This window comes from Gigantopelta aegis, unplaced genomic scaffold, assembly GCF_016097555.1.
Source record: "Gigantopelta aegis isolate Gae_Host unplaced genomic scaffold, Gae_host_genome ctg3022_pilon_pilon:::debris, whole genome shotgun sequence".
Lineage (NCBI taxonomy): Eukaryota > Metazoa > Mollusca > Gastropoda > Neomphalida > Peltospiridae > Gigantopelta > Gigantopelta aegis.
The window spans coordinates 97,501-114,262 of NW_024533145.1; the positions used below are offsets into that span (position 1 = coordinate 97,501).

Genomic DNA, 16,762 nt, shown 5'->3' on the forward strand with positions numbered 1-16,762 from the left:
CTGTGTTGTCTTGTCCGTGAAAAGGAACATATATAAAATATCCGACCGGCCTCGGTGGCGCAGTGGTTAAGTCATCGGACTACAGGCTGGTAGGTACAGGGTTCGCAACGCAATACCGGCTCCAACACAAAGATAGTTCTTAAGGGCTCAATGGGTAGGTGTAAGGCCACTACACCCTCTTCCCTCACACTAATCACTAACCAACTAACAACTAACCCACTGTATCACAGCTGTACTTATTCCATTGAGCTGTGTCCTGTGCTAGTTTTCATTGAGTAAACTAGTCAGAGAGTGGCAGACATCTTTGTGCAAGAAGGATGAAGTCTCCAGTAAAGGAGAAAATCTCGTGCCTCGACTGGGATCCGAACCCAGTACCTACCAGCCTGTAGACCGATGGCCTGCCACGACGCCATCGAGGCCGGTAAGAAGGATGAAGTCTCCAGTAAAGGAGGAAATCTCGTGCCTCGGGTGTGGCTGTCTTCATACAGACGAGGCAATCATTTGATAATCATGAAATAAACAATTATTTTGCCAAAATTTGCATACATACATACATACAAACACACCGTACGTTTTCGACTTCCTATAGAAGAGTTCCAAGATTTAAAAATGAAACCTGCTCATCGGTAGTCATGGGATACCCTCCATTGTGGTTCAATCAAAATGTTTTGGGTGATACAATAGCGAGGATTTGTATTCCACACGAATGCATTTGACACTTATAATCCTTATTTAGAAAAATAAGGCGCCCTAAATCCGTGAATGTATGCCTTTAATGATGTTTTATATCAGTTATATAATTAGTTAGCATATACTCATATACCTTATCATCAGTTCCCTTTTGGTGACAGCTGCAGAGAGAGAGAGAGAGAGAGAGAGAGAGAGAGAGAGAGAGAGAGAGAGAGAGAGAGAGAGAGATGGAGAGAGATGGAGAGTATGGGCACAACGAAAGAAACAGAGAGAGAGAGAGAGAGAGAGAGAGAGAGAGAGAGAGAGAGTAAATGAATGAATTAAGAATGTTTAACGACACCCCAGCATAAAAAACCCAAACAGAACGAAAAAAAACAAGGCATTGTGACATACATTTATTATTCTTAAAATAACCATAATTACGATATATAAGAATTACTATATCATTAATATGTTATATTTATCGTCAACGTCCCTAACTGCGTTATGCTTCCAACTTCGTTCGGGTTTTTTCTTGCACAATTCGCGCAATCAACGTCCGATTTGTTGTCGTCTGCTTGTCATTCATTTGTGAGGTTTTTCTTCACAGTTAGTGAACATTTTCATTAACAATAAAGTTCAGACAAGTAAGTATCTCAATACAAAACTCATAACTTTACAAACCCTTAAAACCATTAATTTTGCTAACTCGTTTTTGTTTATTCCACAAAATTACCGATATCGGGTCCAGAATCGTAGCTGGAAAATGTAAAATAGTATTTCCGTAAATATCGTATTCGTGTTTTTGTTACGTGAACGCAGGATGGGACGTTGATGATGTATGAACAAATGTACAAGGTAAAATTTAAACATAAAACCAAAATTTACAAATTACAGTAACCAATACATGAACAATATATAATTATCCTTATTCAAGTCCTCCAACCTACCTCATAGTGGTTGGCCAAATGCGCGGACTAATTGTTGCTCCAATGTAAACTTGTGATTCCATTAATTAGTGAACATAATTATCAGCGCATCATACACTGTATCATCAGTGACGTAGGAGGGGGCACGCCGCCACCCCCACCCACATCAACATTTTTCTTCAACTGCATTTCATTTTATAAAATAATACACACAATATGCCAGTGTGTATCATTGCCTTTACGCGTGTTAACATCGTTTCAAGGAATCCTCCAACATTTTTCTACAATTCGATTCAGTTTTGTTTTTGTTTGTTGTTGTTGTTGTTTTTGTTGTTGTTGTTGTTGTTTTTTTTGTTTCTTCAGACTAACACTTTTTGTTTTCTTCTTTTTTGTGTGTGTGTGTGGGGGGGGGGGGGGGTATGGGTGTTTTTAACGTGATGTAGGACATAGGACGGGGCACACCACTCCACCTCCATGAATGGGTTTTTTCTCAAATATTTCATTTTATAAAATCATACATACAATATGGATCGCCTCCCCCCCCCCCACACACACACCACCCCCATTATATCATCCTGGCTATGCCAGTGTGTATCATTGCCTTTAAGTGTGTTAAAATCGTTTCAAGGAATGCCCGAACATGGGTTTTTTTTCTTCTTCTTCTTTTTTTTTTTTTTTTTTCTGTTTGTTTGTTTGGGGGGGTGGGTGGTTTGTTTGTTTGTTTGTTTTGGGGTTTTTTTTACGGGTGTTTTCAACGGTTGTAACGATGTGGTGTAGGGAACACACGCCACAAAACGTCAGAAATAAATGGGAATGTTTTTTTAACCATACATTTACTGACAAAGTTTTAACAAATGCAAGAACCTATACGTGCGGTGTCTTTGATGCAATTATTATTTCGGTGAATACCGAAACAGGTAAATATCGTGCACAAATGTATAGTGATGTGAGACTTTTTCCCGCGCATTGTTATTAGGCATGGAAAAACAATCCTATGAGCATATATCCAAGAAGGAGCACTTTAAACGTTATATTTATCAATGTGCAAGTGTATGTGCGTACGATTGTGTGTGCGCGTATGTATGCGTGTCTGTGTAACTGTCGGTGTGCCTGTGCATGTGTGTCTGTGTGTGTGTGCACTCGGATATGCATATGTACGTCTGTATCTAAGCTTTTCCAACAGAGCTAACAAAAGACATTTACCTGGCTACTGCGCAAAAGTGGCACATTATACCAACACTACTACACCATCAAATCAATGTATGTCCCGGGTCTCTGGGCCACAAATTGTAACATTTACACGTAAAACAACCAATACTGAATGGGGTGGAATCACGGGCCATTTATACACAGGGGTCGAAATTGGCTGAAATTCCCGGAAACCAGAAATTCTGCCGGACTAAATCAAAACCTACCAGACCAAACATGATCATACAATATAAAGGCAAACATATTTCCCAGCCCGTGGTGACGTTCACCGACAAAAAGTGGCCGGGACGGCAGTATTTCGAGCACTGATTTATAAGATTCCAATGCTCTACTAGCTGGACTGTTAGAGAAAGTCTCACCAGCTACTTCTAGGAAGATGACTCTATACTAAATCTGCTCTACTATAACATAATCTCCATCTACAGGTTGTCATACTAAGAACATCAAACCAGATACCTGTACTCCACCCACACCTGTACGTCGGTTTGGTTTGTTAATGTGTTTGGATTTCTGGTAGTCGAAGAACGTGCACACAAACGACCCGTTATGTACTGTATATCTGTCCAACTCCCCACAGAGTGAGTCAGGTCCATCGATGTTAACAATCAGATTGTACTTCTTGTCTTTACTCAGTTTTAGGGGTCGAGGAAACTCCACGTGATATATTGTCGTCTCAGCTGCGACTGAGACCGACTTTGTCACTGATGAACCTTCGATTACGTCATCTGTTGTCGGGTCAGTTATGAAAGTGCTGACGTCATAATTTGCAGTGGTTCTGCTTTTGGGACAATACAACTGGAATTCTAGTAGTGATGCGTCTTGGTTTACAGAAAACATAATTCCATGATCTGCATTACTAGAACATGGGCAAATACATTCACGTTGGTTTATGTTGGTGAGGCGCAGTATTATAATTTTCTCTCGACGAATAATTCCTATCCGCTTGTTGGCGTTAAATGGTGAAACGCTTTCATCAGGACATATGCAGTGTGTTAAGATCTTGAGTTTTTCTGCATCAGTCAGGAAGTTGGTTGGTACTACATTTTTCGCGAAATACTTCTGGTCAAGTAATGGAAACCGCACGTGCTTTATGGCTTCCCCAAGCACTTGATGTCTGTTTTCGTGAGTTACATCTTTGTTTTGTTTCCTGCACGCACTTTCACTCCACGCTACAACAGCTTCAAATACAGATTGTTCATCGGCCACCAATTCTTCCGCTTGTATGATCTTAACCAAGCATTCGTGACAAAGGTCGGTAACTTCAGATGATTTTAGAGCGGCATCTCCATTTTCCAAAATAAAAGTCAAAGCTTTTTCTTTCAATTCCTGCTCATCAAACACGTGGGCCTGTTCCAGTATCACACAGGCGTTGTCTGACGTGATCGATGACGACAAATACGTCAGACACTTCTGTTCCAGGATTTTGACGTCATACTTCTTTGATACGTACAACAAACCCATTACATTGGCACCATCCATTGTGACGTCATCTGTATAGAGGTACCTGTAAAATAGTAATACAAAGTGTCCTCATTTCACTTTAAAGCATCAGTTCCTAGAATATTTTTATTATTTAAACATTTAGAATCGATGATCCAGTTCCGTTTGGTACATATAAGGCCCACTACATCTCTATCGTTTCGCTACACTCACTCATCTACATTATCTATGGCAAATACAAACACAATGGCCAGCTGAGTTTCGATTCAATTAGCAGGACGACAATCAACTGGGACTTCACGCGATTTGCCCAGGCGCTGAGCTTCTCACGTGATACTGAACACATTTAACTAGCTCGATTATGGGGTAGTCTCTTAACTCCAAAATATATATCCTGAGTTTAACATCTTACCGGGATGTGTGTGTGTGTGTGTGTGTGGGGGGGGGGGGGGGGGGGGGGGTACCTTGATTTTCCCGACACTGGTCATATACTAGGTATAACACCTTACCGGGATGGGTGGGGGATGGGGGGTTTACCTTGACATTCCCCACACTGGCCATATATTAAGTATAACACATTACCAGGATAGGTGGGGTGGGGTTTACAATGACATTCCCCGACACTGGCCATATACTAGGTATAACACATTACCGGGATGGGTGGGGGGTTTACCTTGGCATTCCCGGAACTGGCCATATACTAGGTATAACACATTACCAGGATGGGTAGGGGGTTTACCTTGACATTCCCGGAACTGGCCATATACTAGGTATAACACATTACCGGGATGGGTAGGGGGTTTACCTTGGCATTCCCGGAACTGGCCATATACTAGGTATATCACATTACCGGAATGGGTAGGGGGTTTACCTTGGCATTCCCGGAACTGGCCATATACTAGGTATAACACATTACCGGGATGGGTAGGGGGTTTACCTTGGCATTCCCGGAACTGGCCATATACTAGGTATAACACATTACCGGGATGGGTAGGGGGTTTACCTTGGCATTCCCGGAACTGGCCATATACTAGGTATAACACATTACCGGGATGGGTGGGGGGTTTACCTTGGCATTCCCGGAACTGGCCATATACTAGGTATAACACATTACCAGGATGGGTAGGGGGTTTACCTTGACATTCCCGGAACTGGCCATATACTAGGTATAACACATTACCGGGATGGGTAGGGGGTTTACCTTGGCATTCCCGGAACTGGCCATATACTAGGTATATCACATTACCGGGATGGGTAGGGGGTTTACCTTGGCATTCCCGGAACTGGCCATATACTAGGTATAACACATTACCGGGATGGGTAGGGGGTTTACCTTGGCATTCCCGGAACTGGCCATATACTAGGTATAACACATTACCGTGATGGGTAGGGGGTTTACCTTGGCATTCCCGGAACTGGCCATATACTAGGTATAACACATTACCAGGATGGGTACGGGGTGTACCTTGGCATTCCCGGAACTGGCCATATACTAGGTATAACACATTACCAGGATGGGTAGGGGGTTTACCTTGGCATTCCCGGAACTGGCCATATACTAGGTATAACACATTTCCAGGATGGGTAGGGAGTTTACCTTGGCATTCCCGGAACTGGCCATATACTAGGTATAACACATTACCAGGATGAGTAGGGGGTTTACCTTGGCATTCCCGGAACTGGCCATATACTAGGTATAACACATTACCGGGATGGGTAGGGGGTTCACCTTGACATTCCCGACACTGGTCAGCTGTTAACGTAAGTGTCACAGGTAAAAGGGTGGCAACAATTACGTAACACTCGGGGAGGGGGTTTCAATTTACAAAACATTATCAAGACCATATGTTATTCTTATTCATCACCCTATCCAGTAAAAAAGGTCGCATCTATTTCTTTTCCCTTTGTTCTGTGCATTATCTATTTATTTATTATTAAGCGTATACTTTTGACGATCACTGTTCATTGCGAATACAAACACATTTTTAATAATTCATTTGAGTTTGTATTTCACATTAATAAACAATGTTATAATATGGTAACCAGAGACCGTAACTTTAACAGGAAGAGGATAGGAGATTTTTGTTTAAAGATGAATGAAGAGGAAGACTAAGATAAGAAGAAAAAAGAAGAAAGTTACAGATTTTGTTTAATGACACCACTAGAGCACACTGATTTATTAATCATCGGCTATTGGGTGTCAAAACATTTAGTAATTTTGACATAGTCATTGAGGAAACACGTCACATTTTTGTTATCAGTAGCAAGGGCTCTTTTTATATGCACCATCTCACAAACAGAGTAACACATACCACGGCCTTTGATATATCAGTCATGGGGCACTGGCTGGAACACTGACGGGGATTGATCCTAGGCCGACTGCCCATAACCAAGCTCTTTATCACTGGGCTGAAATGGCGTGGGCAGAGGCCCGGCGTTGCCAGCAAATACAGAGTAAGTGGGCAATGATTAATTTGTCTTTCAGTTGGAGGAGAACAGTGAATATTCTGACCACATCAGCTTGAGAGATTGAACAGTGCTCCCACGTGATACAACCATCAACAACAACACAACCACCACGACTAGCAACAGTATTAGTAATAGTAGTAGCAGCAGCAATAGAGCAATAGCTGTAACAGCAGCAAATTCAAGAAACATGACCAATGTCTGATATACAAAGCACATCATAGTTGTGTGTTCTTCATGCTAATCTAGCTTACTAACAGGATAATTACTGTAATTAATATGTTTTAATCTCTTATGCCACACAGTGGTCCCTTCTCCAGCTATCCCAATGCCTAAATACTTACTCTGACGCATGTCAATAAACCTTCAAGACTCACAGCATACTTCTTAAAAGTTTAATCCGTGTTATATAAACAGAACATTTACATACCTTAGAAACTGTTCAAATATGTCGTGTTCTACTTCCGGAATGACGATCTCACCCTGCTCTGCCAATGGTCCGTAGAACATGGCCTCGAACACGCCGCTGCGGATACCGAGGAACTGTCTGTGAGCCTGGATGCTCTTCTGTTCTCTTCCCACCTTGAATGTCACGTTAGTGAACATTTTATTTTCAAGAGAATATCTAAGACATTCTGAAAGAGATTTGCTGCTCTGCCAGCTGTCAAGACCAGTCTGACTACTTGATTTGCATGTCGCCATCTTGTCACTGAAAATATACATAAAATATCTTCCTTGTTCTCTTTGTTTTAATGATACATGTGGTTCATGCATCAACAGGAACCATGCACGGGACTGGGAATAGCTTCATGTCTATTTGTAAAACACTTCTTTAATATCTTCTGAAGGGACTACTCTAATGATATATGTGGTTCAAGCATCAACAGGAACCATGCACGGGACTGGGAATAGCTTCATGTCTATTTGTAAAACACTTCTTTAATATCTTCTGAAGGGACTACTCTAATGATATATGTGGTTCATGCATCAACAGGAACCATGCACGGGACTGGGATTAGGTTCATGTCTATTTGTAAAACACTTCTTTAATATCTTCTGAAAGGACTACTCTAATGATATATGTGGTTCATGCATCAACAGGAACCATGCACGGGACTGGGAATAGGTTCATGTCTATTTGTAAAACACTTCTTTAATATCTTCTGAAAGGACTACTCTAATGATATATGTGGTTCATGCATCAACAGGAACCATGCACGGGACTGGGAATAGGTTCATGTCTATTTGTAAAACACTTCTTTAATATCTTCTGAAGGGACTACTCTAATGATATATGTGGATCATGCATCAACAGGAACCATGCACGGGACTGGGAATAGGTTCATGTCTATTTGTAAAACACTTCTTTAATATCTTCTGAAGGGACTACTCTAATGATATATGTGGTTCAAGCATCAACAGGAACCATGCACGGGACTGGGAATAGGTTCATGTCTATTTGTAAAACACTTCTTTAGTATCTTCTGAAAGGACTACTCTAATGATATATGTGGTTCAAGCATCAACAGGAACCATGCACGGGACTGGGAATAGCTTCATGTCTATTTGTAAAACACTTCTTTAGTATCTTCTGAAGGGACTACTCTAATGATATATGTGGTTCAAGCATCAACAGGAACCATGCACGGGACTGGGAATAGCTTCATGTCTATTTGTAAAACACTTCTTTAATATCTTCTGAAGGGACTACTCTAATGATACATGTGGTTCAAGCATCAACAGGAACCATGCACGGGACTGGGAATAGTTTCATGTCTATTTGTAAAACACTCTTTAATATCTTCTGAAGGGACTACTCTAATGATACATGTGGTTCAAGCATCAACAGGAACCATGCACGGGACTGGGAATAGCTTCATGTCTATTTGTAAAACACTTCTTTAATATCTTCTGAAGGGACTACTCTAATGATATATGTGGTTCAAGCATCAACAGGAACCATGCACGGGACTGGGAATAGTTTCATGTCTATTTGTAAAACACTTCTTTAATATCTTCTGAAAGGACTACTCTAATGATACATGTGGTTCAAGCATCAACAGGAACCATGCACGTGACTGGGAATAGCTTCATGTCTATTTGTAAAACACTTCTTTAATATCTTCTGAAGGGACTACTCTAATGATATATGTGGTTCAAGCATCAACAGGAACCATGCACGTGACTGGGAATAGTTTCATGCCTATTTGTAAAACACTTCTTTGATATCTTCTGAAGGGACTACTCTAATGATATATGTGGTTCATGCATCAACAGGAACCATGCACGTGACTGGGAATAGTGTCATGTCTATTTGTAAAACACTTCTTTAATATCTTCTGAAGGGACTACTCTAATGATACATGTGGTTCATGCATCAACAGGAACCATGCACGGGACTGGGAATAGCTTCATGTCTATTTGTAAAACACTTCTTTAATATCTTCTGAAGGGACTACTCTAATGATATATGTGGTTCAAGCATCAACAGGAACCATGCACGGGACTGGGAATAGTTTCATGTCTATTTGTAAAACACTTCTTTAATATCTTCTGAAGGGACTACTCTAATGATATATGTGGTTCATGCATCAACAGGAACCATGCACGGGACTGGGAATAGCTTCATGTCTATTTGTAAAACACTTCTTTAATATCTTCTGAAGGGACTACTCTAATGATATATGTGGTTCATGCATCAACAGGAACCATGCACGTGACTGGGAATAGTTTCATGTCTATTTGTAAAATACTTCTTTAATATCTTCTGAAGGGACTACTCTAATGATATATGTGGTTCATGCATCAACAGGAACCATGCACGGGACTGGTAATAGTTTCATGTCTATTTGTAAAACACTTCTTTAATATCTTCTGAAAGGACTACTCTAATGATATATGTGGTTCATGCATCAACAGGAACCATGTACGGGACTGGGAATAGTTTCATGTCTATTTGTAAAACACTTCTTTAATATCTTCTGAAGGGACTACTCTAATGATATATGTGGTTCATGCATCAACAGGAACCATGCACGTGACTGGGAATAGTTTCATGTCTATTTGTAAAACACTTCTTTAATATCTTCTGAAGGGACTACTCTAATGATATATGTGGTTCAAGCATCAACAGGAACCATGCACGGGACTGGGAATAGTTTCATGTCTATTTGTAAAACACTTCTTTAATATCTTCTGAAGGGACTACTCTAATGATATATGTGGTTCATGCATCAACAGGAACCATGCACGGGACTGGGAATAGGTTCATGTCTATTTGTAAAACACTTCTTTAATATCTTCTGAAAGGACTACTCTAATGATATATGTGGTTCAAGCATCAACAGGAACCATGCACCGGACTGGGAATAGTTTCATGTCTATTTGTAAAACACTTCTTTAATATCTTCTGAAGGGACTACTCTAATGATATATGTGGTTCATGCATCAACAGGAACCATGCACGGGACTTGGAATAGGTTCATGTCTATTTGTAAAACACTTCTTTAATATCTTCTGAAAGGACTACTCTAATGATACATGTGGTTCATGCATCAACAGGAACCATGCACGGGACTGGGAATAGCTTCATGTCTATTTGTAAAACACTTCTTTAATATCTTCTGAAGGGACTACTCTAATGATATATGTGGTTCATGCATCAACAGGAACCATGCACGGGACTGGGAATAGCTTCATGTCTATTTGTAAAACACTTCTTTAATATCTTCTGAAGGGACTACTCTAATGATATATGTGGTTCATGCATCAACAGGAACCATGCACGGGACTGGGATTAGGTTCATGTTTTCTGCATTATAAGATGTCTTCAACTAACACCATTTTGTAACGACTAGTATTACACATTAAATATAGTTTCTTCTTTAGAATATCAGTGTCTGTATAGTCAACGTGTTTCTCACCATCACAATATTTGTAAGTAGGCCAAACTGGATTTGCAATCCAAATATTTTTGCATGTACGAAAAAAATATCCTAAAATTCAGGGTTCTCCCTTTAATTTGTGTTACTTATTTAATGAAGCAACCCAAACCAGCTTTAAAATTATAACACGCTAGTCCCTTTATTTAATGTGGGGTTTTTTTAAATTGTTTGATAAAATACCCTCTTCAAAAAAAAAAAAAAAAAAAAAAAAAAAAAAAAACCTGAAAAGCAACAAGCACATGTACATGCACGCACACGCACAAACACACACACACACACACACGAGTAAAAAACCGAACCCAATGCATACATACATACATACATGCATGCATGCAGGCATACATACACAGATACATATATACATACATACATGTGTGTGTGTGTGTGGCTGCCCTCCCCCCCCCCTCCACACGCACACATTTGTTGGCACCTTCCTACGACACTGCACTCACACACACACACACGCACACACACACACACACACGCACACACACACACACACGCACACACACACACACACACACCAAAACCCCCACAAAAACAACACAACATAAACAAAAACAAAAAAGAAAAGCCAACTACTAACTAGACAAAACAATAATCATCAATAATGACAATGTGGCGTACACAATGCACGTGAATGTACGTGAATGTATGTAGTATAGTACGGTATGGTGGTTCTCAAATAACCCGCAGTGATAGGAGCGACCTCGAGTGTCAGCGAATGTTCGGCCTCCTCTACATATCTACGGTCCATTTGTTTACATGTTGCTATGCGACGCCGAAGCTTTACAAATATCACTTTATATAGTATAGTATGGATTGGTGGTTCTCAAATAACACGGTGTATTTGTTTACATGTTGCTATGCGACGCCGGAATTTTACAAATATGACCGTTTTCCACTGTGTCGGACTAAAGTTTTCCTCATTATTTTTCTATATTGCAAATATTTTCCTATCTACCACATCCACAATCCTTCCGCCGGTGAAATACAGCAGTTATGACATATATAGGCCAAGTCCCTTTGTATAGTATCTATGAAAAGGAACATATCGACGTGTCCTGTATCACGTACACTGTGTTCTGTAATCTGAACTAGTTGTGTATAAAATCAAGCGATTTAATCGCTAGCAGACTCGACAACTGAAGTCGTGATTAATTTTAAATAAAAGTGTTCGTACCTTCGAATTCTTCCAGCATCAATATTTCTAACATTTAAGTAAAATACTTCCTCGAATACTATGTGATTCCCTTGAAAATATAACTCGGTTTTAAAATACTGTTACATGCAAAGCGAGACAACTCTGTGTCAGTTGTATATTCATTGAAGTGTAGGTTGTACTATACCAAATAAAATCCCAAAGGCGAAAATGTTAACTTATGTGGTTAAAATCACTACATTGAAGAAAGGAAGGAAGGAAATGATTCATTTAACGACGCACACAACACATTTTAATTACGGTTATATGGCGTCGGACATATGGTTAAGTACTACACAGATATAGAGGAAACGCGCTGTCGCCACTTCATGGGCTACTCTTCTTGATTAACAGCAAGGGATATTTTATATGCACCATCCCACAGACTGGATAACTGTTAAGACATACCACGGCCTTTAATATACCAGTCGTGGTGCAGTGGCTGGAACGAGAAATAGCCCAATGGGCCCACCGACGGGAATCGATCCCAGACCGACCGCGCATCAAGCGAACGCTTTACCACTGGGCTACGTCCCGCCCCCATTACATTGAATTTGTCAACCAAATTATGACGAAAGTGGAACCTTTCGTTCTCATTTTCCATATAACCAGATGTTTTTACAGCACAAAAGGTTTCGCACAAAATTGTAGTACTTAGTTGTAGAGGTACCCCCAAAATCGTTCAAGTGCAAACAGGGGCGTAGGCTGCCCCCCACCCCCCCCCCCCTCCCCACCCTCCGCTGAAGCAAATGGGCCGCTTTCAGAACTGAAACATACAGGTTTATACATATGGAGTTTCTGGCGGTGCAAAACAAAATAGAAAAAAGGTGCACATGTGCATCAAAGGAAAGAAGCTGCGTCGTGTGTACGAAAAAACTTCAGTAACTTACGACAGTTTCAGCAATGAAAATATTTGAGTTTTTATAGATTCAGCAATCTCCGATTGGTCACGTGATCAGAACGGCCATTCTGTCTTTTGTTTCCACTAACTATCGTCTGATATTATGCTCTTCCTCTTCTTCTTTAAAAAACGTGTTGCCCTTACTACATTAGACACCCACTTAAAACAGTTTATGTTCTTGTTTCCCCTTCCTCTCTTTCCCCTCACCCCCCCCCCCCCCCCAATACAAGCTCGTTTCACCTATCATTCTTAACCCTCAGATCATTTAAAAATGCGTATGTATGTATGTATGTGTTTATGTGTGTATGTATGTATGTATGTGTGTATGTATGTATGTGTGTGTGTGTGTGTGTGTGTGTGTGTGTGTGTGTGTGTGTGTGTGTATGTATGTGTATATATATGAATACGGTTGTGCAGTATATGATAACAAATGTAATGAATATAACTCCCATACATATCACATATTGTTTATATACATAATATGAAATATAAAACCTTTACCTTACCGTTATACATGTACACATAATCGACGATGATTCAATGCATTCCAAACTTGACATTGCCAGTGATCTGGGGGTAATAAAGGTTTAGAAAAAAATGAAGATATTTTGACATCACTTGCAGATTTAATTGGTTGTAACTGATGATTTTTACTTTCTGTAATTTCTGTCATTCTGTATATTCAACAATTCCTTATAAAATATTGTAAAAATGTTGTTGTTTTTTTGTTTTTTGTTTGTTTGTTGTTTGTTTTTTTGTTGTTGTTGTTGTTGTTGGGTTTGTTTGTTTTTTTGTTTTGTTTTTTTTTTTGGGGGGGGGGGGTATCACCGCTTATAAAAACAACGGAAGTGGTAGTGTTTATCAAATGTAAAATCATTTACCTTGGATACCAAATAATATATACACCGTCTTTACAAAACCGAAACTACCTTTTATCAGCTGGCGATATCAAAGCGATCGATTCATTCAATGAAGATGAAAATACAAATAAAAGGAACATATTTTTTTTTTATCCCACATTTGGGGATCCCGTTACAAACATCTTTATTGTTTCACATATATCTTCAAACCTTTATTAAAATCATAATATTAAATCTTTCATCAGTTCATCAAAATCGGAATTGCCCGTAAATGTCAGACCGACATCTCCGGTTCAACTAACGGTTCATAAAAGAAGAGTCCGCTTGTATTTCGTAGCAACGTTTTTGTACCAAATACTGAGAGGCAAAATAAGGAGTATGTCTTTCCACAAAGTCGACCAACACACAACGATATATGGTAGCAAAGCTTTCGCCTTATTTTATTTTCTTTCTTTTTTGCTTTCCGTTTTTGTTTGCTTTCCATGTTTTGTTGTTGTTGGTTTTTTGTTGGTTTTTGTGGGGGGTTTTAAGGGTGTGGTGCCGCGCGGCCGCCCTCCTTTAATTTTCACCCAGCGAGAACCCATGTTGTATCTATTACAATTACTCTCCTATCTACCACACCCACAATCCTTCCGCCGGTGAAATACAGACATCCACCGGGCAAGACCCTTGGTATAGCACCTATACAAATAAACATTTCGACAAATGGAAAACTTATAGGTGTCTTGTACCCTAAGCACTGACCTTCACTGTTCTGTGGCATGAACTATTTGTGTATAAAATCAATGATTTAATCGCTAGCAGAACGAACTAGTAACAGACTGAACCACTGAGGGCGTGGTTATTTTGAAATAAAAGTGTACATACCTCCGAATTCTCCCATCGTCAATATTTTTAAACCTTATGAAAAATACTTCCTTGCATGTCACGTGATTTCGTGGGAAAAAACACTTTCTGTTTTAACATACTGTTTAGAGCGAGACCACTCCATATTCTTTGAATAATGTAAGAGATATCTGATGGAAACATGGAACAGCCCGATCGTTGATACATAAAAATCTATATTTATATTGCACATCACACAAAACAGATTTCTGGTAACGAATTACTAGTTGCATACAGTGCAACACACGAGGTGTATTTACGTGTGTGGGGGGGGGGGGGGGGGGGGGAATAGCGGGGGAGAGAAATAGCGGGGGAGAGAAATAGCGGGGACGGGTACTTGAAACGTCGATGACTCAGTGGTAAAAGGTGGTAATATATATACTCTCAAAAGAAGAAACGCAAAAGTAGATTTTGTTTACTCTGGAAAGGTGTATTTAATCGATTAACGGAAAACAGCTGTATGCGGTCTTGCATTGTCGTACTGGAATACAACGTTGTCGTTATTCATAATTGATCCTTTGCTGCATTAGGGCAAATATAGCGGGTGTTCTGTGACGACTACAAGTAATAATTACCAAATGTTTGACAGGCATTAGTCGATGATTAATTAATCAATGTGCTCTAGTGGTGTTGTTAAATAATTGGAACGACGTGTGGCTGCAAAGTTTCATATCTATATCTCTGTGCCGTTAATTTCCCTTGAATTTAAACCTTGTTGATCTGGCCAGTGTGTGGAATTGCTGCCCATATCATTTATTTTTTTGTGCGTTTCTTTTTCTTTCTTTTTTTTAATGAAAATTGAGAAAAAAGTGGAGACGTTTGATAAAAATAGGCGAAGTTGACATTTATCGGTACATTTCGTAACTTTTCGTCATGTACCGCTCTCATTAGGAAAAATTTCAAATTACACTCAGATATAATAGAAATATTTCGATATTAAATACTATTACTTCCTGTAATAACATTTAAACAAAGAATTGTATTTTTTACTAGAAACGTGATACTTTAAAGTTTTAGATTTTTTGCTATGTTAAAATGAATTTAATTGGTCTCCGCAGATGGCGCGACATGCGACGATATACAGCCTGGCGCCAAAGTAAAAACACGGACCGACAAGGTTACATGTGACCTATGACACCAAACAAGTCGGGGTCTTAACGGTCACGTGTGATTTAGTTTTCTTTAAACCGAAGTAGGTCCAACATATACTGACGGGCAAAAGAAAGTATACCGACGAAATATAAAACGAAAATAAAATAACTAAAACATATTTATTATAACATTCACATTTATTGAAAAGTTTATACATTTTTAGTTTATTACATGTAATTTCACATTTGAACAATACCTACAGGTTGCATGATAATGTTCGATAGACACGTGAGGTCAGTTTGTGAATTGACACAATGTGCTGAAATAAACACGGTCAACTTTTTCAGTAAATGTGTAGGCAATGAATGTCTAATAACGGGTATGGCCACCCTGAGCATCAATACACGCCACGACACAACGTCTCATGGAACGGGTCAATCGCCTGATGACGTCATTGGGTATTCTTCTCCATTCTTCTGCCAGAGCCTGTGCAAGCTGTTGTCTGTTACCTGGGGTGGGGGTTGGGGGGGGGGGGGTGGGGTGGGGGGGGGGGGGGGACGTCGTCGGATTCGTGTATCAAGTTGATCCCAAAGGTGTTCAAGCGGGGACACGTCTTGAGATCGAGCTGGCCAATGTAAAACATCGATGTTGTTAGCTTGTATGAAGTTCTGTACTATCCGAGCAGTATGGGGCCTGGCGTTGTCATGTTGAAATACGTGTTGTAACATGTGATCTTCCGCTACGTGGTAGGTCAATTGTTCTTCATGTCTGCCTAAATCGTCTCATTTATCTCACTATCGTTGTTTTGGTGCAAGCAAATCGTCTTGCAATATCGGTGTACGATGTTCCCACCTGCACCATACCAATGGCGCGTTCCCTCTGTTCTGCCGTTAGACGTGGCATATATAGCGGGGGAGAGAAATAGCGGGGGAGAGAAATAGCGGGGGGGAGAAATAGCGGGGACGGGTACTTGAAACGTCGATGACTCAGTGGTAAAAGGTGGTAATATATATACTCTCAAAAGAAGAAACGCAAAAGTAGATTTTGTTTACTCTGGAAAGGTGTATTTAATCGATTAACGGAAAGCAGCTGTATGCGGTCTTGCATTGTCGTACTGGAATACAACGTTGTCGTTATTCATAATTGATCCTTTGCTGCATTAGGGC

General features: G+C 40.0%; 1 protein-coding gene across 1 annotated transcript; it reads right to left on the reverse strand.

Moving 5' to 3' along the window:
- Positions 1–3,236: 3,236 nt before the first annotated feature.
- Positions 3,237–7,419, reverse strand: LOC121391851 (BTB/POZ domain-containing protein 2-like). Its single transcript, XM_041523329.1, has 2 exons — positions 7,144–7,419; positions 3,237–4,311 (listed from the first exon to the last, which is right to left on the reverse strand). Exons 1-2 carry the CDS (start codon positions 7,413–7,415, stop codon positions 3,237–3,239), a joined length of 1,347 nt encoding a protein of 448 aa, XP_041379263.1. The 5' UTR covers positions 7,416–7,419.
- Between the last annotated feature and the right edge of the window lie 9,343 nt (positions 7,420–16,762).